Genomic DNA, 26,362 nt, shown 5'->3' with positions numbered 1-26,362 from the left:
TACGACGGGGATGGTGTGACGACCGTCCTTCGGACAGCCCCGGGGATGGCAGCCCCGGTGACAGAGAGAGAGAGAGATGGCGCTGCACGCGGAGCGGCGGGACTTGCATCGCACTGCTGCTTCGCCGCCATCGGGAACGGAGCGACGGAGCCGCGGCGAGAGGACACCATCGTCGCTGCGGTGGCTGGCGGGGGAGGCCCGAGCATTCGGGCCACGCGGTGGGCCCGCCATTTCGGCGGCTGGTCGGGGCGCTGTTCCCGCCAAAACGCCGTTCCCGCCATTTCGGCGGCTGGTCGGGGTGCTGTTCCCGCCAAAACGCCGTTCCCGCCATTTCGGTGGCTGGTCGGGGCGCTGTTCCCGCCAAAACGCCGTTCGCGCCATTTCGGCGGCTGGTCGGGGCGCTGTTCCCGCCAAAACGCCGTTCCCGCCATTTCGGCGGCTGGTTGGGGCGCTGTTCCCGCCAAAACGCCGTTCGCGCCATTTCGGCGGCTGGTCGGGGCGCTGTTCCCGCCAAAACACCGCTCCTGCTGCCGAAATGCCGCTCCCGCCGACATCAACGCCTGCAGAGGGGGAGTTCCAGCCTTCTGCTCGAGCGTGAGAGGTGGATGGGTTCGCAAGAGCAGGCCGTGTTCACCATCAAAGATTCTTCGGGCCGTTCCAGTGCTCCACCTTGCCGCCCTCCGCTATTCACAGTTTGCCAGGCGAGTTGTGACTTGACAAGCACCCGGCCCCAATAAAAATAATAATAATAACTTCACCCATCTTACGTGTGCCGGGTTGCGATCGCGGGTGGTTTTTTTTACTCGCTGGGTTGCGGAACGTGTTCGTCCGGTTGTGTGCGTGAGAAATTGACGCGGCGACCAGTGTTTGTTGTTAATTACGGCGTCGAGATCGGTATCTTCTGGGGGTAGTTAATGATTAATTCGTTGTTGGTGTCCCGAGCTCCGTTGATATCCTGTATGTTGCCGTGTTAATGACTCGTGTTGTTACATCGTTGTGTTGCGAAATCACCATTGTTATTGTGTATACTGTATGGAGTTTCGCTCGTGATTGTCACTTGCAACTGTCAGAAACTTTGATCGTCAATGTTGCCAATGTACAGACCGTATGGAGCTTTGCTTGGAATTGTTAACAGTGTATGGAATGTTGGGTACTTGCTTGTGATTATTTACTATGTACGGATTGTCTGGAGTATTGATTGTGTGTGTTGCCATGTGGGGACTGGATGGTGCATTGTGCCAAATGATTGACTGTACGAACTTCGTATACTGCATATACTGTATTAATCAATTCGGCGATTCTTGGGGTTTGTGTACAGTTTTTTTCTCTCAAAATTCGAATGCCCTGAGTCCCATGGTTAATGTTGAAGGGGATTTTGAAGTGACAGGTTCGGTTTGTTTCAAACTCACTGGTTGGTTCCTGTCCGTTGTTGCACAGATGATGTCTTTTGTGCGGGAATGCTCCTTGTGTTCTACATGGATCGGGGGTGCGTTTCCGTTAATTGCCGTCAAATTGCATTGCTCTCTCCACTCGGTTGGTACAGCTGCATTGCTGCAATGCGAGTCTCGGAGATGATGTGTACGGATACGGGATGTGAGGTGTATTGTTGTGACCATTGAATATTCGGGATCGTCAAAAAAAAAAAAATTTGTGCGTACCTGTTCGGCATTGGATTAGTTCTGTGGGGGATCATAATTCAAATTGTATGTGTTGTGATGGTGTTAAATTGCGATTGTGACATGCTGCCAGGGATTTGGAATTGTGCTGCTGGCTGTCACTATCTTGGGGCGCAGGTCCTGACCAGGATGGCCCAGTGAGTGTTGCGTGTCTAACATGAATGTTGTGGTCCCGTCATGCTATGGCTGACGGCTTGACCTGACAGCCCGGAGCTTGAAACACTCTGTGGTATGTCTAGCCTAGTGGGCTGTGCGCTCACATGGCTCGGAGAGTGTGGTCCCGTCATGCTGTGCCTGACGGCTTGACCTGACAGCCCGGAGATTGAAACACTCCGTGGCATGTCTAGCCTAGTGGGCTGTGCGCTCACATGGCTCGGAGAGTGTGGTCCCGTCATGCAATGGCTGACGGCTTGACCTGACAGCCCGGAGAGCGAAACACTCCGTGGTATGTCTAGCCTAGTGGGCTGTGTGCTCACATGGCTCGGAGTGTGTGGTCCCGTCATGCAATGGCTGACGGCTTGACCTGACAGCCCGGAGAGCGAGACACTCTGTGGCTTGTCTAGCCTTGTGGGCTGTGCGCTCACATGGCTCAGGGAGGGTGGTCCCGTCATGCTATGGCTGACAGCTTGACCTGACGGCTCGGAGGTTGAGACCCTCTGAGGCGCGTTGAAACAGTGGGCTGGAGATTCGTAAGGTTCGGGTGGAGTTGGCCTGTTACGTTGAGACTGTTTCCCTCAGTTGTTAGGGTGCATGTTGTGCAGTGAGTGAACGATGGGTCGTCTCAGCTCGGTCGGTACAGCTATATGCTGCGATGCGAGTCTGGGAGAGAGACTGGGTCGTCTCAGCTCGGTCGGTACAGCTATATGCTGCGATGCGAGTCTTGGAGAGAGACTGGGTTAAAATCCCACCGATATGGCCGACGTGTGCTACTGGTTGTGACGCCGCGTCGGAAAGGCGGTGGGGTGGTAACATGGAAATTCCCCCCCGATATGGCCGACGCGTGCTACTGGTTGTGACGCCACGTCGGAAAGGCGGTGGGGTGGTAACATGGAAATTCCCCCCCCGATATGGCCGACGCGTGCTACTGGTTGTGACGCCACGTCGGAAAGGCGGGGGGGTGCTAACGGGTGACTGTCATTGCATGCGTGATTCTAACGGTGGGGGGGCTGTGCTGTAGCGTAAGTGGGTTAGCCAGTTTTCATGTATATTTGTTGTTAATTCCCCGTTTTCTATGCGGTTCCCTTTTACCCTCGTCGATTCTGTATATATTACGTGATTGTATTTCTTATCGGTCGCCGGTCATTTATTGATGTTGCTGGTTCGGAGGCACACCTTTTCGATGTTCACAGTTGTGTTACAGCCGGGGACGGCTGTGTGTTTATACAGGAGGGGGTGATGTAGTGACAGAACGGTCACTACTGTGTTGGCCCGTACGAGGGCTGGGGGCCCCAAGGGGGTGCCTGGGGGGGTCACGTGCTGGAGGGATCCGGACCTTCCCAGAGGTGGGGGAAGTGAGGCGTGGCCTGGGAAGGGAGGCGTGGCCTGGGAAGGGAGGCGTGGCCTGGGCGGAGCCGGCCACGCCAGAGAGACGAGATATAAGGGTGGTGTGAAGGCAGAGCAGGGCTGTTCCTGAGAAGAATGAAGACACCTCGTGAAGATGCCAGAAGAAAAGACCTACAGTGAGCGGACTGCCAGCAGCCACCTGGCTGGGTCACGCTGGAGCGGCTAAAATACAACGGTGTGTTAGCTAGTGTAGGTCGGTGGTCACCACCCTATGTGTAGAGTAAGAGTAACTGTTGAGTAAACGTTGTGTTAATTAATAAATGAGTGTTGCCTCCCAAGAAGTGTGTGCGCCTAAATTGAACCCATTACACAAGCACATGACACTCTCTTATGCGAAAGCAGGTATACGTCAATAAATTCATGTAACTCGATTATGCAATTAACGAAAATGAATGACTAAAAATACTTCTTCATTGGCGTGATTATGCAGTTAACGAAAATGAATGACTAAAACATTTCTTATTCATGTAACTCGACGGCAGCAACTGCTTTGCACGATCAGTTGATATTGAACGCACCACCTCGAAATGGCAACCCTTTTTTAAACGCAAAGATAATTTTTTAAAAGTCTTATTCGTGTGCGTGCTGTGTGTGCGTTGTCCCCTTGTAATATTAATTAATTCTTAGAGCCGGGAGTTGTGTCGTTAGCTTGTGTGGTGTGGGAGGATACAAACAGCGGCCAGTTTTCTCTGGGTTGGGCGTGGCCGCATCGAGTCGTGCTGCTCCCTCGCTCGGCGTGTCGCTCGGCTTGTGCGCTCTCTCTCCCTCCACTGCTAGATGACGAGTTGGCACGATGCTGTCCTTGAAGATGCTCGGTCGCTCGTGTCGCTCGGTGGCGCTCGGTGTCGCTCGGTGGCGCTCGGTGGTGCTCGGTGGCGCTCGGTGGCGCTCGGTGGCGCTCGGTGGCGCAGCTCTGCTGGCGCTCTCCTTCTCTTTCTCCCGGCTGATTGTTCGTTAGCGCAACTCCAGCTGCAGCTGTTGGCATTTGCTCTCAAAATTTATAATTGTATTTGCACACCTCTTAGCCGACTGTGAAAACTTAGTACAATCAACTTATCGCAATCCTTGACTTTGCGAGCAACTCAACACATCAGGATAACTGCAGAAGATAACTTTCAGCCATACTTTCTCGGCTCATGCCGACCCCTCCCTTGCGAGCCCCGTCACACCGCTGAGCGCGACTCGGACTGACTGCTCTCAGACTGTCACCATAACGACCCCTCGTCGTCCCATCTCTCCTCGAGGCACGATCTGCCCCAACTCTCTTGCGAGCCCCGTCGCAACGCCGCGTCGCACGCCGAGTTGCGAGACTGAGCACGGCTCAACCCAGACTGCTCGTTCGCTGTGTGCCTGTCCGTGCCTAACTCAAAACGTGACTCCCCTCTCTTCTCTCCGCGTCTCTTGCGAGAGAAAACAAACAATGTCAGCACAAACCCCCCCCCCCTGTGACCTTTTTGCTCCCTCCTTGCTTGCGAGACCCCGCTGGAAGACAAAGGTGGCTGAGGAGATTTTTGCAATACATTTATGTGGTCCTGTGTTACATTTATTCTTGAATTATATTTTATGAGTTCCTTCGGTCTTAGTATCGTGGTTATCATTCGTCTATGTTTAATGAATATTCGTAATGATCGTCATCACATTATTATTTTGGGGCTTCGCCAAGTTTAGTTCTCCAGAGATTGGTGTTTTATTCTGAGTTATATTTTAATGTCCTGAGGTTAAGCGTAACTATGTTTCCACTTAAGCTTTCTGGAATTCGTACTCTTTAGTTTTTAGAAAGGTCGTGTAGGTAGGAAACATATACTAATAATAAAAAAATTATTGTTTGTTGGTTAATTATCTTTGTTAAGTTTCTACTTTTCGGTAAGGAAAACGTTACGAAAACGCGAGTTGCAACCGTTATTTACTCTGTACCTTATCTGTACATCTCCAGATGTCTTGGGAGGCTAGTCCATACATCTTTTGTCCATCTGGATGTCTATGACCTCTCTGTGACCGAATTCTCAACATTTTAACCGCCCTCCATGTTTCATGGATTCCTGGTGTGCTTGTGAGGAGAAGTGAGTTGTTTTCATTGTTTAATTTAAAAAAAATATATAGATAAAATAAAAATATAAATTTTTTTTTTTTAATTGTTCTTAATAAAAAAAAGGGTATAGACACAACAATCCGCCCTTTTGAAAATTATCAGGGGTCGATTTGGCCACTGGCGAATTTTCAAACCAAGTAAATGCCCTTTTTTTGTGTTATGAATCCATAAGCCGCCCTCACTCTCGGCGGTTATTTCTTACGACGCGCGTGTACGTATTACAATCTTAACCTGGTTACATCTGAAATAAGCAAAGAAAATAAACAACACGTTAAACATCGATATTGCATTACATCGGTTCTCATCCATCATAACTACGGCGAATATTCATTTTTGTTTTTGCTTAACATGGTTACATTTGAATTAAGCAAAGAAAATAACAACACGTTAAACATCCATATTGCGTTACATCGGTTCTCATACATCATAACTCCGACGAATATTCATTTTTGTTTTTGTTAAATCCTGGGAAACGCTAGGTAGCGGTTTCGAACGCATTTATGCGTTACCTTCCTCATGTTGCCTGGTTTACCACTTATCACTTTGATAATTCGATCACGGTTTTCGGGTTCGTTTTTGTAGTTTCCTCTCTCACTCTCTCGCGTCGTGGGAGTGTGTGGTGAAAAATGGTGTTGCACATAACCAGAATTCGCGCACACGACCCACTTTGACACTTGGTTCGTGGCATTCGCTCTCTCTGCGATTACATGCACATTTGCCGAGTCAGTGTGTCGATTTAATTCTGTGCCTCGTAATGTTGCCCTCTTTGTTTTTACGAGTGTGTTAGATTCCAACACCATTCCCGATATGTCATGAACATTCGTCTCCATTTTGGCACTCCGATCCACATAAATTTTGGTTTCCCTTGGATATTTTTCATTCAAAGGCTCACGCCTGCGCTCCTCAGGGCGTGTCTCTGTGTTCTCTCTTTGTCTCTGCTGTCTGTTATCTACTGTCCGATCACACTTCAATTCAGCCCTGTCACTTGCAGCCTGCTTGTATTTCCCAATGAGGCCAGGGTTTAACAAAACTTCAGCGTGCGTGGCGCGTATGGGCTGCTCGCTCTCAATCACTGTGGGTAGTTCATCACGTATTTGGACCGCATTCTGTGTTATTCCTCTATTCCCTCCTGGTATAGCCGGTGGAGAAATTGGTCGTAATTGGACTGATTGTTTTTGACCTCCCATCCTGCGATTCTCGTACATTTTTGGCCCAGTGTTTTTCCCATTTGGGTGCCAAATTTTTCCTGGATTGTTACTTCGCCATCTTTGTGGGTAATTTTGACCTTGCGTATGTCGGGGCATGGGGTGTTGATATGATTCTGCTCTGAACCTCTCCCTCCTGCGATTCTCGTACATTTTTGGCCCAGTGTTTCTCCCATTTGGGTGCCAAATTTTTCCTGGATCGTTACTTCGCCATCTTTGTGGGTAATTTTGACCTTGCGTATGTCGGGGCATGGGGTGTTGATATGATTCTGCCCTTGGCCTCCACATTCTGCGATTCTCCTGAATGTTCGGCTTTGTGCCGCTCTCATTCTCGTGCCAACCTCTCTCTGGTTTATTTTGCCACGGGTGCGTGCGTTTTTGCTCCTCCCTGCATTGTGGGACTGCTCGGTGATTTTTATTTCTCTCTAAGAGGCTGGGTTCCTTATCCCTCTCCCTGTGTTCTGGATCCGAATTATGATTCTTAGCTCTGTATAACCATGCCATGTACGCCTTGCTCTCTATGCGGCGTAAGGATGCGGTTTCTGGATTCAAAACCATTCTCACCCTTTCTGTAATCTCTGGGCTCAAGGATTCAAAAAACATAATTTTGAACATTTTATCTCCTTTGTGGTATTGTTTCACATCGCCTGCGTAATACGCTCTTTTAAATTGTAAAAGGTAGTCACGTGGGTCTTGGTCCATGCCCTGGGTCATCGATTTTACCGCATAAAACCCCTCAGTGAGTGTCGAATATTCTCCAAACTTCCGAATCACTGCCAGGCTCAGTTGTTTAAAATCATTTCCAACCTTGTGTGGTAGTGACTTTACCCATGGTATGGATTCTTTATGTAAGCTCCGTTTCAACAAACTCGCTTTTTCATCCCGTCTCCTCAGCCCTCTAATCATTGCCTCCTCTTCTACTGTTGCGATATGTGTGTGTATATCCATGGACGTATTGTGTGGATCAAAATCGGGAATTCTGACTAGAGCCTTGTCCATCAATTTAAGGGTTTTACTGTTGAATAAGTATTCCGAAAGTTGATCGCCGTCAGCATCATCATCAAACAAGTTATCATCAGGCAATCTGTCACTTTGGTCTGTGCTGTGTCGGGCGTGATTAAGTGGCGTGCATTTTTTGTGTGTGCGCTCTGTGCCGTGTCGCTCGTGTTGCCATTTCCCTTCAGTTTTTGCCTCTGCCCTTAGTGAAGCATGTCTTGGCGACTTTACTTTAACTTTTGTGCGATCAGTCCCTGGACTCTGTCCACGTACCCAAGAGTGTGATTTAATGTTACTTCCATATTTATTCTGTGGATCAACGTCTGTGAGTTTCGCTGGTCTCGCGAGCATTGATTTCTCCTCCCTCTCGAGGGTGTGAGGACATTTCTCTTCGTTTATTAGAGACGATTTCTCTCCCGTTTCCTTTCCAAATTTTTCCTCATTCCACAATCCCTGTCTGTATGCCTGTGTGAGAAGGCATGAGTCATGTCCTGCCTTCTCTGCAGTTTTTGCATCGTGTTCGCCTTCGTTACATTTTATCCAGTCAATTAGTTTCCCCCGAGGTGTGTTCGTGTTATCGATACAGCTCCCTTCCCATATGTCTCTCTGACTGTACTGCTTTGTAACAGATTGGTCGGTACGTTTTAATACGAGCTCCCAGATTCCCGTAACCCATTCAAAAATTATTCTTAATCCTAGCATCTCAAGTGTGGCTTTACTTTGACCTTTTCTTTCAGAGTGCATATAAAACAGTTATCTCACAGAGTGTGGTCAGTTTGACTCGAGCTATCCTGTTATTTTCCGATTCAGTGTGCGTACCTCTAGCACCATTTATCACAGGATGCAATTGGTTCGATACGATATTATCTTAATTCCACTCTTTGTTTCAACCTGCTATTCTGGGTTTTAACCTCAGAGGGCGTTTTTTTTTTGTTTTACGCCCGTTTACAATCACAATGCAATGTTTGATCCCGATATTCTAGTTAACACGTAGTGATTAATTCCATCATCCATGCAAAACACTGTCTGCGAGAGATCCCGGACGACGCCACCCATTATGTTGTTTGTGTCGGATTATGAAATTTTGATAAAAATAATAAAAATTAATAATTTTCCGAAAAATGCGCAAATCGCATTAATTATGATAGTGAGTGTATTAATATGCATAAATTATGTTAATATGTGTAATTATACGCAGAAATTATGATAATCGCGGAGATAATCGTAGTAATTTATGCGGATGCTTGCGATTATGTTAATGTGTGCAGTTGTGATAATAAGGCTTAGCTTCGTTTATCCAGAGTTATATCAATCAGGATAACACTATTATCATCGATTAAACATTTGCTGATTATCTTAGTGTGTTTGTTATTTTAGGTCTCCAGGTTCAGATCTCATCACAGGATACAGTTATCAAGAATAAGACAGTTTTGCATGGACTTGGAAAGAAGCACTCGAACAGTTGGTGTTAAGCAATTTTAATTCTAAACAAGCACATGACACTCTCTTATGCGAAAGCAGGTATACGTCAATAAATTCATGTAACTCGATTATGCAATTAACGAAAATGAATGACTAAAAATACTTCTTCATTGGCGTGATTATGCAGTTAACGAAAATGAATGACTAAAACATTTCTTATTCATGTAACTCGACGGCAGCAACTGCTTTGCACGATCAGTTGATATTGAACGCACCACCTCGAAATGGCAACCCTTTTTTAAACGCAAAGATAATTTTTTTTAAAGTCTTATTCGTGTGCGTGCTGTGTGTGCGTTGTCCCCTTGTAATATTAATTAATTCTTAGAGCCGGGAGTTGTGTCGTTAGCTTGTGTGGTGTGGGAGGATACAAACAGCGGCCAGTTTTCTCTGGGTTGGGCGTGGCCGCATCGAGTCGTGCTGCTCCCTCGCTCGGCGTGTCGCTCGGCTTGTGCGCTCTCTCTCCCTCCACTGCTAGATGACGAGTTGGCACGATGCTGTCCTTGAAGATGCTCGGTCGCTCGTGTCGCTCGGTGGCGCTCGGTGTCGCTCGGTGTCGCTCGGTGGCGCTCGGTGGCGCTCGGTGGCGCTCGGTGGCGCTCGGTGGCGCTCGGTGGCGCTCGGTGGCGCAGCTCTGCTGGCGCTCTCCTTCTCTGTCTCCCGGCTGATTGTTCGTTAGCGCAACTCCAGCTGCAGCTGTTGGCATTCGCTCTCAAAATTTATAATTGTATTTGCACACCTCTTAGCCGACTGTGAAAACTTAGTACAATCAACTTATCGCAATCCTTGACTTTGCGAGCAACTCAACACATCAGGATAACTGCAGAAGAGAACTTTCAGCGATACCCTCTCGGCTCATGCCGACCCCTCCCTTGCGAGCCCCGTCGCACCGCTGAGCGCGACTCGGACTGACTGCTCTCAGACTGTCACCATAACGACCCCTCGTCGTCCCATCTCTCCTCGAGGCACGATCTGCCCCAACTCTCTTGCGAGCCCCGTCGCAACGCCGCGTCGCACGCCGAGTTGCGAGACTGAGCACGGCTCAACCCAGACTGCTCGTTCGCTGTGTGCCTGTCCGTGCCTAACTCAAAACGTGACTCCCCTCTCTTCTCTCCGCGTCTCTTGCGAGAGAAAACAAACAATGTCAGCACAAACCCCCCCCCCCTGTGACCTTTTTGCTCCCTCCTTGCTTGCCAGACCCCGCTGGAAGACAAAGGTGGCTGAGGAGATGTTTGCAATACATTTATGTGGTCCTGTGTTACATTTATTCTTGAATTATATTTTATGAGTTCCTTCGGTCTTAGTATCGTGGTTATCATTTGTCTATGTTTAATGAATATTCGTAATGATCCTCATCACATTATTATTTTGGGGCTTCGCCAAGTTTAGTTCTCCAGAGATTGGTGTTTTATTCTGAGTTATATTTTAATGTCCTGAGGTTAAGCGTAACTATGTTTCCACTTAAGCTTTCTGGAATTCGTACTCTTTAGTTTTTAGAAAGGTCGTGTAGGTAGGAAACATATACTAATAATAAAAAAATTATTGTTTGTTGGTTAATTATCTTTGTTAAGTTTCTACTTTTCGGTAAGGAAAACGTTACGAAAATGCGAGTTGCAACCGTTATTTACTCTGTACCTTATCTGTACATCTCCAGATGTCTTGGGAGGCTAGTCCATACATCTTTTGTCCATCTGGATGTCTATGACCTCTCTGTGACCGAATTCTCAACATTTTAACCGCCCTCCATGTTTCATGGATTTCTGGTGTGCTTGTGAGGAGAAGTGAGTTGTTTTCATTGTTTAATTTAAAAAAAATATATAGATAAAATAAAAATATTAAAAAAAAAAATTTCGAATTGTTCTTAATAAAAAAAAGGGTATAGACACAACACTTACCAACACTTACTTCACCTGGAATGGTACTTTCTACAAACAAAATGAAGGTAGCCCCATGGGTTGCCCATTATCAGCAGTGATAGCGAATGTTTTCATGTAGAAATTTGAAACAGATGCCATCCAGACATCCACCCTACGTCCATTCTTGTGGAAGAGATACGTAGATGACACTTTCGTCATTTGGCCAGATGGCCTGCCAACATTGAACCAATTTCTCAACCACATCAATTCCATATACCCATCCATCAAATTCACCATGGAAGTGGAAAAGGATGGTAAGCTACCATTCCTGGATGTTTTGGTTGAGAAGAGGCCTGATGGCTTGTTGGGACACTCTGTCTACAGGAAAACCACCCACACAGATTCCTATCTAAAACCTGATTCCCACCACCATCCGGCCCAGAAGAATTCCCTCATCAAAACACTACACCATAGGGCCCACTGCATCTCCGACCAACACCACCTAGCCAGTGAACTGGAACACGTACACCAAGCCCTCAAGATGAATGTATACTCGGACCGCATTATTTGCAAAGCTGTTTCTCCAACTATGGAGAACAAACTCATGAGAAGCCATTCAAAACCATCACTTTACCATACATAGCGATGTTACCAAAAAGATTTCCAAAATTTTAAACAAACACAAGATTCAGGTCCTGATTCAATGCAGTACACAAAATTTGTGATCTAATCCCATCTGTGAAGGATGTCATTCCTGACATGCAATACCCTGGAGTCTACAAATTGAGTTGTACCTGCAGTAGCAGTTACGTTTGGGAAATGAAACGACATGTCTCGGACCGTGTTCGCGAACATAAAGCAGATCTGAAACACAGCAGGACCAATACCTCTGCCGTAGCTGACCATTGTTATAATGCTGTGGGCTCGCATGATATTGTTTTTTCCAAGACCAAGGTACACTGCAAACCTTCAAAGGTTTGTTCATGAAGCCATCCAGATATATAAACATAGACATAACTTCAACCGAAAAGATGGATACAAATTGAAAAATCATTGGAAGGATGTTATTAACCAGGTAATGCCTTAACTGCTTGTGGTTGTTTCCATTGTACCTGCTGATTTACTAGTACATTTCACCTCCCCCCCCCCCCCGTGTCCCACCCTCCCCCCCCGTGTCCCACACTCAGCTTCCCACTTCTATCCCTGCCCACTTCCCCCCCCCAGCCTCACGTCTTCTTCCCCTAGTGCTTACGCAGCCCCCCCCCCCTTCCTCTACCCCACACCCTCCCCCCCCCTCTCTCTCTCCGCCCCCCCCTTGCCTCCCCCTTTCTTACCTATATAACATCTTGCCACGGCAGCTCTCTCGCCTACTTCAGCATTTTTTTGCTGTGGTCATTCCACCTGATGAAGATTGCTTGTGTTGCGATTGAAACGTCGTGATTTGTTTTATTTGACTTTATTTCTACCTACGTGACTTTACCGAAATAATTAAAGAGTATGGATTCCTGCAGTCACGAAAGCTTCAAGTCAAGAGAGAGGTGATTTCTTTAAACAAAAGGAAGGATCCGCAATGGGCTCTCCTTTATCTCCTGCTATAGCAAATCTGTACATGGAAAACTTTGAAACAAGAGCACTTGTAATCTTAATTATGGAGCTTTCGTGACTGCAGGAATTATTCTTTGGTTCTTTCGGTTAAGTCACGTCTAAAGATAAAATAATAATAGTAATATGCTTTTTATTTATTATTTTATCTTTAGACGTGACTTAACCGAAAGAACCAAAGAATAAGAGCACTTGTCTCGAGTACATTAAAACCATCTTTTTGGTTGAGATATCTTGATGACACTTTGGTTGTCTGGCCACATGGTAAAGATATACTTAATTATTTTCTAAATCATCTCAATTCACAAACCCGGCCATCCAGTTCACCACGGAAATGTAGGTGAATAACACACTCCCGTTCCTCGATATTTTGCTTGGACAGCCCAGCCCCAGCGGACCAAGTTGCCACCTTGGCCGGCTGGGCAATCTAGGCGAGCCCAGCGGCTCTCCATTGGACTAGGCCTCACCACGGCACTTTGTATAGATAGTAGATACTGCTATAGAGTCGATATATACTATTATAGAGTCGGTAGATACGAATATAGAGTAGGTAGATACTACTGTAGAGTAGGTAGATACTACTGTAGAGTTAATAGATACTACTATAGTCAGTATATACTACTGTAGTGATAGCAGATACTGCTATAGAGTTAGTAGATACTGCTATAGACTCAGTATATACTGCTATCAAGTCGGTAGATACTACAGTTAGTAGATACTACTATTGTCAGTATATACTACTGTAGTGATAGTAGATACTACTATGGAGTTAGTAGATACTACTATAGTCAGTATATACTGCTATCAAGTCGGTAGATACTACTATATAGTTAGTAGATAGTACTATAGTCAGTAGATACTACTGTAGAGTTAGTAGTTACTACTATAGTCAGTGGATACTACTGTAGTGTGTCAACTGAAGCGCACACACTGTTTTAAGAGGCAACATATTTATTAAATACTTTATTATACACTGGTTCTGTTTCTAAGTGTGGCTAACTTATCCCCGGCTGCTAAAAGCTCCCCTCGCTCACCCGGGGGCCGCTGAGGGGTCACATGGTATAGAGGAGCTCTCAGGAGCCTTCGGGAAAGAGCTCGAGAGATCTAGAAGGTGGGCGGGGCGAAGGGCGGAGCCAGCCCCAGCCCAGGCTGATATAACGGGGGCCCCCCGTGAGGGGCTCCGGGTTCTTGACTGTTAGTGAGTGAAAATCCACGTCAGGTTGAAGAAGCTTCTAGCCACGCGGTCCGGGATCCAGCTCGTGGTCCGGACCGGGATAGCGGGACCGTGTCTAGTTCTGCCGTAGCGTGGTTAGATGGGCGTTCAACACCCGAGTGTAGGTTACGTTATGTTGTGTTGAGTTGATGTCATAATATAAAATAAATTAAATCACGACGTTACGATTGGAACACAAGCAACCATCATCAGGTGGGAAAACTACAGCAAGAAATGTTCTTGCTGTGGGTTTCCACCTGATGATGGTTGCTTGTGTTGCAATCGAAATGTCGTGATTTAATTTATTTTATACCTACGTGACTTTACCGAAAGAACCAAAGAGTATGGATCCCTGCAGTCACGAAAACTTCAAATCTAGGTTGATGTAATTAATTGTGTTGCTATCAAGACAACGTCTGCGACTCAGTTTAACCCACTACACTGCTATAGAGTTAGCAGATACTTCTATATAGTCTGCAGATACTACTGTAGAGTCAGCAAATACTACTATAGAGTTAGTAGTTACTACTGTAGTTGGTGGAATACCACTATGGAGTCAATAGATACTACTATAGATTCAGTCGATACTCCTATAGTTATTAGATACTACTGCAAAGTCAGTAGTTTCTACTATAGAGTCAGCAGATACTACTATAGAGTTAGTAGTTACTACTATAGAGTCGGTAGATACTACTATACTGTCAGTAGCTACTACTGTGCTCAATAGATACTACTGTAAGTCAGTAGATACAACTGTAGAGCCAGATACTACTGCAGAGCTCAGCCATTACTATAGAGTCACTAGAAATACCCACTCTATTGTGTGTAGGATGTGTAGGTATATATGCCTGCAGGGGGGTAAAAATATTTTTTGAGACGGGGGGGTCGACAATTTTCGGAAACCTTTTAAATCAACTATTTACCCCCACTTTTTATTACTTTTTGGACTTCTGCAAGCCTCTTATAATTTTGTTGACGGACAAATGGACAGACAAACGGAATGCCGGACTTTCACAATAGCTTCGTATTTGTGTATGTATATGTTATGCTTTTAAGAGAAGACAAGTTTTGAAATATATTTTTCCCCCGGACAATGCCGGGTACTTCCTGCAAGTACTCTGTAAACGTGTGGTGTTGATTATAAATGTGGAGGGAAAAACCAGAGGAACCGGAGAAAAATTCACTCGACTACGGGGAGACACGCAAATTCCAAATATACAACTAGGTTTCGTGGTCGTGATCGAACCCACGACCTGTTGTATATTATTTCTTATATCACAGTTAAAATGTAGGCTTAGTTTATTTCTTGAAAAGTTTCATGGTCTTGGAAAATTTGGTGAACCATAAATATAACCCTCAGGTCAACGGAACATTTGGGGTGTTTCGGTGGCAAGATGTTAACTGCCTTGCCTAATATAATGAGGTCGTGGGTTCGATCCCGACCCTGACGCCTACTGTATATTTGGAGTTTGTGTGTGACTCTCTCTCTCCGTGGTCATGTGGATTTTTTAGAATCAACATGCATTTAGAGTATTATAAATTTCCATGCGATAAGCCACTTCAGTTGACCTATCATTAGTGATGGCCAGGTCGATTCTGAAAAAGAGCTTTCTAGCTCAGTGGGGCCTTACCTGGTAAAATAAAATAGTCGAGAATAGCACTGCTGCTATCAATAACCTTACACCTGGGGCTTTATACCTGGTAAAATACAAAAATTGTTTATAGATTTTAGAAAGTGGGGTGAGCTGACCACTTCTTCTTTCGTACGGCTGATGTAGGTGCAGCGCAATAACTACAATTTCACATTCAAGTGGACAAGTCAGATAACCGCGTTAGGAGCAAGCAGAGTAGTCGTGTATCATCATCAATGCCATGATGTCTCCTTCGTATTTCTTGTTTATACGCTGTACGGTCTGTTATAGATGACCACAGTTGCACCACTACTCCTGGAGAGTTTTTAACTTTACATTTGTGCATCAGCTATCCGCCTCTGCTGCCATGGTTTGTGCAGTGGATGCAGTTTTGAGTGGACCGTGAGCAGCTTCGTAGAAGATCAAACCCAAGCGATCTTCTGTGTTGAGTCTTTCATACTGACTGCTGAGCTGCTGTGACAGCAACAGCTGTAGCAACGTGTCGTGTAAGTGCCGTGAGCCAGACCGTGTGGTGTTCCCAGCATCCTGGAGGCGCCCCCCACGGCTGAGCTGGAACCGCTGGCAGACGGTCACACAACTCAGACGGACGAGGTGAGAGAGAGGGAGAGAGAGACCGCACCACCACCACCCAACCACCACCACCTCCACCTCTCACCTCGTCGCTGAGCCAGTGACCCATCAGGCAGTCTTAGCGTAATTCACCCGGCGCGTTGAGAGGAGCTTCACGGACAATTAAGAGCGGTACGCGCACACCCAGATGCGAGGAAGTCATTGGGGCGAATCCATTTTTTTTCTTTGACCAGATGTCAGGCACCACTACTGTCGATGTATTTTTGAGGAAGCGACCTTGGCCTCACAAATGAAAGCCCAACGAGTTGCCTTACGGTCCTCGCGTGGACAATCATAGCAGCCTCACACCTGGTAAAATAATACAAAAACTGTTTTGAAAAGAGGAGTTTAGTCTCCCACACGCCTTACCCACTGGCATAACCGCTGCACCGCCTCTCCCAACTTGGGATGACGCTCACACGCACACACACACTTCACCAGACACACACACTTACTATTAATTTAACTATTTTAAAACTAAACTCTTTTTTTTATTTTATCAGGTCTAAGGCCCCACTGAGCTGTGTAGCTCTTTATCAGAAGCTAGCTGGTCATCACAAATGATGGCTCAACAGAGTGCCTTATCTTGTGTAAATTTATAGCAGCCAAATGCTCTCAATGCACTTTGATTCTAAAGGTGGTGGGAAAAACCCAGAGGACCAGGTAAGGCCCTACTCAGCCTTTGTTGCTCTCTTTTAGAAGCGACCCGGCTATCCCAAATGATGGCTCAACGAAGTGGGCTTAGCGCTATCATCGTCACGTGGACATTTACAGCAGCGGCCAAATACTCTAAAAGCGTGATGTTGATTTTAAACGCAGAGGGGGGAAAATCGGAGGACTCGGAGAAAAATCCACGAGACCACCACAGGGAGAGAGAGCGAGAACACGCAATCTCCAAATATACAACAGGCATTAGAGTCGGGATCGAACCCATGACCTCCTGCATACCAGGTGAGGTAGTTAACATCTCTTAGCCACCAAATCAATGATGCGTAAATTAGATAGAAGCTAAATTGACGAGAGCAAATGACGATGAACGAATGGATGGAATGAATGAATTGATTGAATGAGCGGCAGCAATTTAATGGGAATATGAAGAGGGAGCAGGAACGATGGTGGTGGTGGTGGTGAGGAGGGAGGGGCGATTAAAGGTGGGGGGGGGGGCGTGGGCTGAGCTAGGGGAACAAAAAGTGAGTCTCGAGGCAGGAGCGGAAACGAAGTGACTGCTTCGTGTGGAGAGGAGGAAAGTTTGTTGCAGTGAAGCCTGGTCTTCGTCATCATCATCATCGCCATAATCATCATCATCGTCGTCATCGTCATCATCATCATCATCGTCGTCATCGTTGTCATCATCGTCATCAGCAACGTCATCACTATCATCAGCAACATCATCACTATCATCATCATTATCGTCATTATCATAATCATCGTCATCATCGTCACCGTCATCCTTATCGTCGTCATCATCATCGTCATCATTGTCATCATCGGCATCAGGCCTCATGGGTTGGAGTTGGCCAAACAAATGTAGGAGCACAGATCGCAGGGAAACGGTGGTTGTGGGTGGGATTGGGCGGCACCTCCTCCCCCTTTGCACCCGTGGGGGAGTTTCTCCGGGCACTTTGCTTTTCCTCCCGCACCTTTGGACAACTCGGGCACGGTTTAATGCCCAGCAGCAGCAGTAGTGGGAAGTAGTGGTTCAGGCTTTCACGACTAATAGTTATCTACGAAAGAGATTTTTTTTTCTTTTTTGGGGTTAGATCGCTGTTGTTGCCTGACGAGGCTGGTCGTTGTTGTAATTACCGGCGAAACGTCCCCAGCTCCTTGGTTTGTCAACTTTGTTGTGGGTTTACTCTCCCAACACACAACGACCGGTTAGTGCTGAACTAAGCAACTCAATTGGCCACGTGTTGCGTTACGTGACAAACCCCGTACTGATTGTCTGTGCCAGGTGGTGGTGGTGTTGGCGATGGGGTTAACGACACAAAACCTCATTCACAGATTTGGCCAAAACATTCTAACAGGGCCGCAACAGGGGGTGGGTGGCCAGCACCACGCCCGGCCGCCTTTGTCTCCCGGGTGGCGATATATATTCGTCACTGCGGGAATCGAACATGGGTCATCGCGGGCGCGTTAACCACTGCACTACCACTCCCCATAACAAACAAAGATCCCTATATAGCCTTAACATACTTGGAGCAAGTGCTGTTAGTGAACAGCACGGCACACGAGGTGGTGGGTGGTCAACACCACGCCCGGCCGCCTTTGTCTCCCTAGTGGCGATGTTTACACATCGCACCAGGTACTCATTTGAGGCTGAGTCGACCTTGGGAAGGCCCAGGACCGGTTCAGATAATCGTCACCGGTGTTGGCCATGAGCAGGAATCGAACCCGGGTCGCCAGGTTCGTAGCACAGCTTGCTAACCGCTACACTACCGTTCCCCACACACACACACATGTACACGCTTGCAAACAACAACAACAACCGCCATTCCCCACTAAGTGGCGGTGACATCCCGATGGTGCTTGTGGTAGGCTATGTACATGGCAGGAGGCCACGGTACAGACCCAGGTGCCATTGGTTAACTGACTGAGATGATTGGACGATGCACCACCTGTGCCCCCTACTGTGCCAACTCGCACACACGCGCGCACACACGCACACACACGCACGCACATACACGCACACACGCACACACACACATACCCACGCACACACACACACGCACACACACACCCACACAGGAGGACATGGGCATGAGCTACGCAGAGCTGTCCGTGTTCGGCCGCCTGCGCAAGATTGACAAGTGCGGCCCCTACAGCATGTTCTGCAAGCTGCTCACCGCGTGGAGCCAGCGCTGCTCTCCAGCGCAGGTCGGTGATGCACCGCCACTCCCGCCACGGAGACCACAGAGACCACAGAGCAGCAGCCACTCCCGACACGGAGACCACAGAGACCACAGGGCAGCAGCCACGGGGGTCAAGGGGTCGGGGTGGCTCTGGGTGTGGGGGTGGTTCAGGTGTCAAGGGGTGGGGGTGGCTCTGGGTGTGGGGATGGTTCAGGGGTCAAGGGGTGGGGGTGGCTCTGGGTGTGGGGGTGGTTCAGGTGTAAAGGGGTGGGGGTGGCTCTGGGTGTGGGGATGGTTCAGGGGTCAAGGGGTGGGGGTGGCTCTGGGTGTGGTTCAGGGGTCAAGGGGTGGGGGTGGCTCTGGGTGTGGGGGGGTGGTTCAGGAGTCAAGGGGTGGGGGTGGCTCTGGGTGTGGGGGTGGTTCAGGGGTATCGCGTGTTGAGTATCGTGTGAGGGCCCGCTGCCCAAAAAAAAATAAGGACTGATATGGTAAACAAAAATATAATAAATATAAAATATAAGAAAACATTATTACTAACAAATATTTTAAGTAATAAATAAAAGCTAATATGTATTGCCTTCCACTAATATCTCAAGGCGCCTTGTAAGAATAAGGATAAAGGAAAGACCAAGAGAGAAGAATAAGCTAAATAGAACGAACTGACTTAAGTGAAGGTGACGTCCGTCGATGGTGATCCTCGTTCTTGTTGTGATTGTGGTCGCGACGACGAAGGTGGCTGAGAGGGTGAAGCACTTCTTCCGCTCGTACGCCCTCAACCGGCACAAGATGACGACGCTGACGCCCGCCTACCACGCCGAGAGCTACGGCCCCGACGACAACCGCTTTGACCTGCGACCCTTCCTCTACAACGTCGCCTGGCCCTGGCAGTTCAACCGCATCGACCGCGAGGTTGCTACCGCTGCTACCCCTACAAACACTCCTACTGCTACTACCGCTACTGCTACCGCTACTACCACTACTACCACTACTACTGCTACCATTACTACTGCTACTGCTGTTACTACTGCTACTACTTCTACTACTGCTACCACTACTACTGCTACTTCCACTACTGCTGCTACCGCTACTGCTACTATTGCTACTACCGCTACTACCGCTACTACTGATACTGCTATGGTTACTATCGCTACTACCCCTACTGCTGCTAATACTGCTACTACTGCTACTACCACTACTGCTACCACTACTGCTACCACTACTCCTAGTGCTTTTACCACTACTACTGCTACCGCTACTGCTACTACCACTACTATCGCTGCTGCTGCCACTGCTGCTACTACTGCTACCGCTACTACCGCTACTACCGCTGCTGCCGCTACTGCTAGCGCTACTACCGTTGCTGCATCTACTACTGCTATTGTTACCGCTACTGTTACTGCTGCTGTTGCTACCACTACTACCGTTGCTGCCGCTGCTATTCCTGCCACCACTATTACCCCTACTGCCGCTGCTACCGCTACCGCTACTGCTGCTCCTGCTAACTCTGCTGCTACTGCTGCTACTGCTGTCGCTACTTCTACCGCTACCGCTGTTGCTATCGCTGCCGCTGCCGCTACTGTTGCTATTGCTACCGCTGCCACTACCACTACTGCTGTTCCTGCTGCTGCTCCTGCTGCTGCTCCTGCTGCTGTTGCTGCTGTGTGATCCCAAGTTGGCACAGTAGGGGAGCACTGCTGGTGGTGCATCTGCCAGTATATCTCAGTCAGCTAACCCATGGCACCTGCTGGGTCTGTCCCGTGACCTCCGTCCGGCGAGCCTTTGGCACTTCACGTGACCTCAAAGTGCACCTGGTCTGGCACAGGCCTAGTGGTGACGTTACCGTCACTTAGTGGCAAATGGCGGGTATTGGTATTGGTGATCCCAAATGAATAATTTGCAGGTATTTTTTTAGAATTGTGGGTTTAGCTACAGGAGGAGGAATCCCATGCAGAACAGGGGGAGAATATACGTACATATGTACATTGAACTCCTTTCGTGCCGTACATAGCCAACCGTGATAATCGGAGCGTGTGGGGGAAGGACAGCAAACTAAACATGAAAAGCAGATTTAAAGAAACGAGGTTGTCAATCTAGACCAGGGGTCCTCAAACTTTTTAAACAGGGGGCCAGTTCACTGTCCCTCAGACCGTTGGAGGGCCGGACTATAGTTAAAAAAACTATGAACAAATTCCTATGCACACTGCATATATCTTATTTTGAAGTGAAGAAACAAAACGGGAACAAATACAATATTTAAAATGAAGAACAAGTAAAGTTAAATCAACAAACTTGCCAGTATTTCAATGGGAACTATGGGCCTGCTTTTGGCTAATGAGATGGTCAATGTCCGGTTCCATATTTGTCACTGCTAGTCGTAACAAGTGATGCAAGTGTGCATCCGTTAGTCTAGATCTGGTTGGAGATTTCAAATGTTTCATTCTGGAAAAAGTCTGTTTACAGACATAAGTGCTGCCAAAGATGGTTGCCATTTTGAGTGCATGGTTCCTGAGATGAGGATATGTCTCAGAGGGGAGAGATGCATAGAAATTATGAAGGCTGCTTGACTTGAATGCGTCTTTCAGAGAGTCACAATTCTGCAGTTCAGCCAGTTCCATTTAGTAAATTGTATCCACATTTTCAATGTCAATAGAAAATGGGTTACGGAAAAGCTGTATGTCCTGTTCATGGAGATGAAGCTCTTTAAATCTAAATTGGAACTCCTTTTGCAATTTTTCCAGTGAATCCACACATGTTTTGTTTGGGAATGCAACCAATGGTTTTTCCGCTAACAGATTTTGAGTTGTGGGAAGATGGCAGAAGTTTTCCTCCTTCACTTGTTTGATGAGGAGGCCTAATTTTACTTCAAATGCTTTGACATGTGATTGCATATCACAGATGAGCTTCCTCTTTCCTTGAAGTTGCACATTGAAACTGTTGAGTAGCTCTGTTACATCTGTCAGAAAGGCAAGGTGCCATTTCTATTCTGCATCATTGAGCTCTGGTACTTCTTTGTTTTTTGAAAGCAGAAAAGCTGTAATCTGTGGAAGTAAGTCATAGAAACGTTTCAAAACTCTCCCTCGACTCAGCCAACGGACTTCTGTGTGGTACAGAACATCTTCATAGTCAACATTTAGCTCAGACAGAAATTCCTGAAATTGTCTGTGGTTTAGTGCATGAGCTCTAATGAAGTTAACACAAGATACCACAATTTTCATAACAGAGTCCCACTTCAGTGATTTACTACACAGCGCTTATTGGTGGATGAGGCAGTGTATGGCTATTGGATGAGAATGGTTATGTTTGTCCATCTCTTGGTTAATGCGAGTAATTATTCCTTTCTTAGACCCCACCATGCTAGGAGCACCATCAGTTGTCACACTGGCTAGTTTAACCCAGTTCAGCTCCAAACCATTCACAGTTTGGCAAACCTTTTCATAGATATCCTCTCCTGTAGTTGTTCCTTTGATGCTTTGCAGTGCAGCAAGCTCTTCTGTGACTTCGATGACTTCGAAATAGTCATTCGTCCCACGAATAAAAATTAGAAGTTGTGCAGAATCACGAACATCATTGCTTTCGTCGAGTGCCAAGGAAAAATAGGAAAGTTTTTTTGTGGAGTTTTGCAAATGCTGATGCTAATTGTCTCCCATTTCTTCAATCCTCCGTGTAATTGTAGGTCCTGAAAGACTCACTGTACTAAATAAATCGGCCTTATCTGGACACATCTCTTTGGCAACAGAAAGAAGGCATTCTTTAACAAATTCTCCCTCCACGAATGGTCTGCCAGTGCACGCTATTAGCTTGGCAACTTGAAAACTTGCTCGCAGTGATGACATATTTAGCTGCTTCTGCTTCACAAAAGTATTTTGCTGAGTTGTTAATGTATTTTTCAGTTTTAATATTTTATCTTTTCTCACTTCTCCGACCAAGCAATCATATTTATCTTAATGTTGAGTTTCATAGTGTCGACGTAAATTGTATTTTCTGAACACAGACACTATATTCTGGCATATCAGACACACAGCTCTTTCCTTGTACTGCATGAAAAAGTAATCATAAGTCCACTGTTCTTTGAATATCCTACACTCCGAGTCAATTTTTCTATTTCTTGACATCATTGTTTCCTAGGCAGTCAAAATTGCTATTAGTAAAATACCAATATATATACAGCGCTACAAAAACAATATACCAGCAATAACTTTGCCCACACAGAGACATACAGACTGCACTGCCCATCAATGCAGTCTGATTGGGGGAACTCCGCTTTAACCCCAGGCTCACACTGGTGCGGGTGCCATTAAAAAGTTAATTACACCTGCAGTTTTATTATTATTTTGTTCACAGATCGCAATGCGATCTGCGAACTCGCATAGGAATCTGATCGCATGGGGGAGAAGACCCATGCGATCCGATTCCACTGCAGGATAAAATAAGGCACGTGTGCCTTTTTTCTTCCGAATCTAATGCAAGTTCAGCCATACAAGCACATGGCTGAACTCGCACTGCTCAGAGATCGCAACAGTATGAACCGGGGCTTACACAACATACAACATATAACTTCATACAACTGAATAGCAATCAGAATATAAATGCACTTACTGTCATTTAAATTGGGTTTCCTACTTCTCGGCTGTCTGTCACTGACCAGCACGGGAAAACAGCAGGCAGCCCCTCCAGAGATCAGAGATCACTCTGTTATTACCCCTCTATCATTTACTCAGCGGTGCGTGTGCTGGGGATCTACATCCCCAGCACACAGGGGATCTACATTCCCAGCACACAGGGATATCACTGGAAGTGGAGCCGAGGGGCAAGTGAGGGAGCTGAGGGAAGGAGAGCCAGTCAGGCGCAGCCAGGGGAGGGCTGGCAGCCTTAGGCCTGGGGGGCAAGTCCAGTCAATTGGCCCATTGAACCATTCACCAACGCAGCCCAATGAGTGCCCACCGCCGCAGCTCAATCAGTGCCCACCGCCGCAGCTCAATCAGTGCTCGCCACCGCAGCCCAATTAGTGCTCACCAGCGCAGCCCAATTAGTGCTCACCAGCGCAGCCCAATTAGTGCTCACCAGCGCAGCCCAATTAGTGCTCACCAGCGCAACCCAATTAGTGACCATGGGCCGGATAAATGTCCTCGGCGGGCCGCATGTGGCCCGCGGGCCGTAGTTTGAGGACCCCTGATCTAGACGATGATTTAAAAGTGCACAGCTCCCAGTGGCTAATATCAGAAGGAAGAGCGTTCCAGACGGTCGCAGAAGTGCATCCGAAAGCGCCGTGCGATGCGATGTGTGATGCACACTCACTTTCACACTGACGAGATAACAAGGGACGATCATCACAAACTTCACGCAGAAAAGCGCCAAAGTTGGCAATTGAAGCCGGGTGCTTCTGTCTGTGCTGCGCAGGTGTCGCTGGAGGTTACGATTAGCGTGGTTGGCTACATACTTACACAGAGACACAGAGACTCATAGACTCACACAGAGACCCATAGACTCACACAGAGACCCATAGACTCACACAGAGACTCATAGACTCCCACAGAGACCCATAGACTCATGAAGAGACCCATAGACTCACACAAAGACCCATAGACTCACAAAGAGACCCATAGACTCACAAAGAGACCCATAGACTCACACAGATACCCATATACTCGCGAAGAGACTCATAGACTCACACAAAGACCCATAGACTCACAAAGAGACCCATAGACTCACACAAAGACTCATAGACTCACAAAGAGACCCATAAACTCACACAGAGACTCGTAGACTTACACAGAAACCCATAGACTCCCACAGAGACCCATAGACTCACACAGAGACTCGTAGACTCACACAGAGACCAGTAGACTCACATAGAGACCCATAGACTCACACAGAGACCCATAGACACAGAGGGACCCATAGACACTCACACAGACTCATATACACTCACACAGAGACACATAGACACTCACACTGACTCATAAGACACTCACATAGACCCATATACACTCACATTGAGACCCGTAGACACTCATAAAGAGACCTATAGACACAAAGACGCATAGACACACAGTGACCCATAGACTCACACATACACCCATAGACTCACACAGAGACCCATAGACTCACACAGAGACCCATAGACTCACACAGTGACCCATAGCCTCACACAGTGATCCATAGATTCACACAGAGACCCATAGACTCACACAGAGACCCATAGACTCACACTAAGACCCATAGACACTCACACAGTGACCCGTAGACTCACACAGAGACCCATAGACTCACACAAAGACTCATAGACTCACAAAGAGACCCATAAACTCACACAGAGACTCGTAGACTTACACAGAAACCCATAGACTCCCACAGAGACCCATAGACTCACACAGAGACTCGTAGACTCACACAGAGACCAGTAGACTCACATAGAGACCCATAGACTCACACAGAGACCCATAGACACAGAGGGACCCATAGACACTCACACAGACTCATATACACTCACACAGAGACACATAGACACTCACCCTGACTCATAAGACACTCACATAGACCCATATACACTCACATTGAGACCCGTAGACACTCATAAAGAGACCTATAGACACAAAGACGCATAGACACACAGTGACCCATAGACTCACACATACACCCATAGACTCACACAGAGACCCATAGACTCACACAGAGACCCATAGACTCACACAGTGACCCATAGCCTCACACAGTGATCCATAGATTCACACAGAGACCCATAGACTCACACAGAGACCCATAGACTCACACTAAGACCCATAGACACTCACACAGTGACCCGTAGACTCACACAGAGACCCATAGACTCACAGTAAGACACATAGACACTCACACAGTGACCCGTAGACTCACACAGAGACCCATAGACTCACACAGAGATTCATAGACTCCCACAGAGACCTGTAGACTCACACAGAGACCCGTAGACTCACACAGTGACCCATAGACTCACACAGAGCTGCATAGACTCACACAGAGACTCATAGACTCCCACAGAGACCTGTATACTCGCACAGAGACCCATAGACTCATGAAGAGACCCATAGACTCACACAAAGACCCATAGACTCACAAAGAGACCCATAGACTCACAAAGAGACCCATAGACTCACACAGATACCCATAGACTCGCGAAGAGACTCATAGACTCACACAAAGACCCATAGACTCACAAAGAGACCCATAGACTCACACAAAGACCCATATACTCACAAAGAGACCCATAGACTCACACAGAGACCCATAAACTCACACAGAGACTCGTAGACTCACACAGAGACCCATAGACTCCCACAGAGACCCATAGACGCACACAGAGACTCGTAGACTCACACAGAGACCAGTAGACTCACATAGAGACCCATAGACACAGAGGGACCCATAGAAACTCACACAGAGACACATAGACACTCACACTGACTCATAAGACACTCACATAGACCCATATACACTCACATTGAGACCCGTAGACACTCATAAAGAGACCTATAGACACAAAGACGCATAGACACACAGTGACCCATAGACACTCACACAGTGACTCATAGACTCA

At 47.1% G+C, this 26,362-nt stretch overlaps 1 protein-coding gene across 6 annotated transcripts in view; it reads left to right on the top strand.

The window, feature by feature from the left end:
* NADSYN1 (NAD synthetase 1) overlaps nucleotides 1-26,362 on the top strand; it is an 80,765-nt gene that overhangs the window by 48,162 nt on the left and 6,241 nt on the right. For 5 of the 6 annotated variants that reach the window (XR_009757245.1, XR_009757244.1, XR_009757243.1 and 2 more), the window contains 3 exons: nucleotides 15,853-15,922; nucleotides 18,686-18,814; nucleotides 19,522-19,698. Coding sequence is in view for 2 of the 6 variants with exons in the window: in XM_061578910.1 (XP_061434894.1) it covers nucleotides 15,853-15,922; nucleotides 18,686-18,814; nucleotides 19,522-19,698 (376 nt within the window). In the remaining 4 variants the exon portion in view is untranslated. Of the gene's footprint in view, nucleotides 1-15,852; nucleotides 15,923-18,685; nucleotides 18,815-19,521; nucleotides 19,699-26,362 lie in introns of those variants that run through there. The other variant, XR_009757246.1, reaches the window with a different exon arrangement.

The sequence above is a fragment of the Lethenteron reissneri genome, chromosome 68 (assembly GCF_015708825.2).
Source record: "Lethenteron reissneri isolate LAM-NWPU_2019-01 chromosome 68, ASM1570882v1, whole genome shotgun sequence".
Taxonomy (NCBI): Eukaryota; Metazoa; Chordata; class Hyperoartia; order Petromyzontiformes; family Petromyzontidae; genus Lethenteron; species Lethenteron reissneri.
Note: the sequence above shows the minus strand (reverse complement) of the source record. Positions and strands in the feature narration are given on the sequence as shown.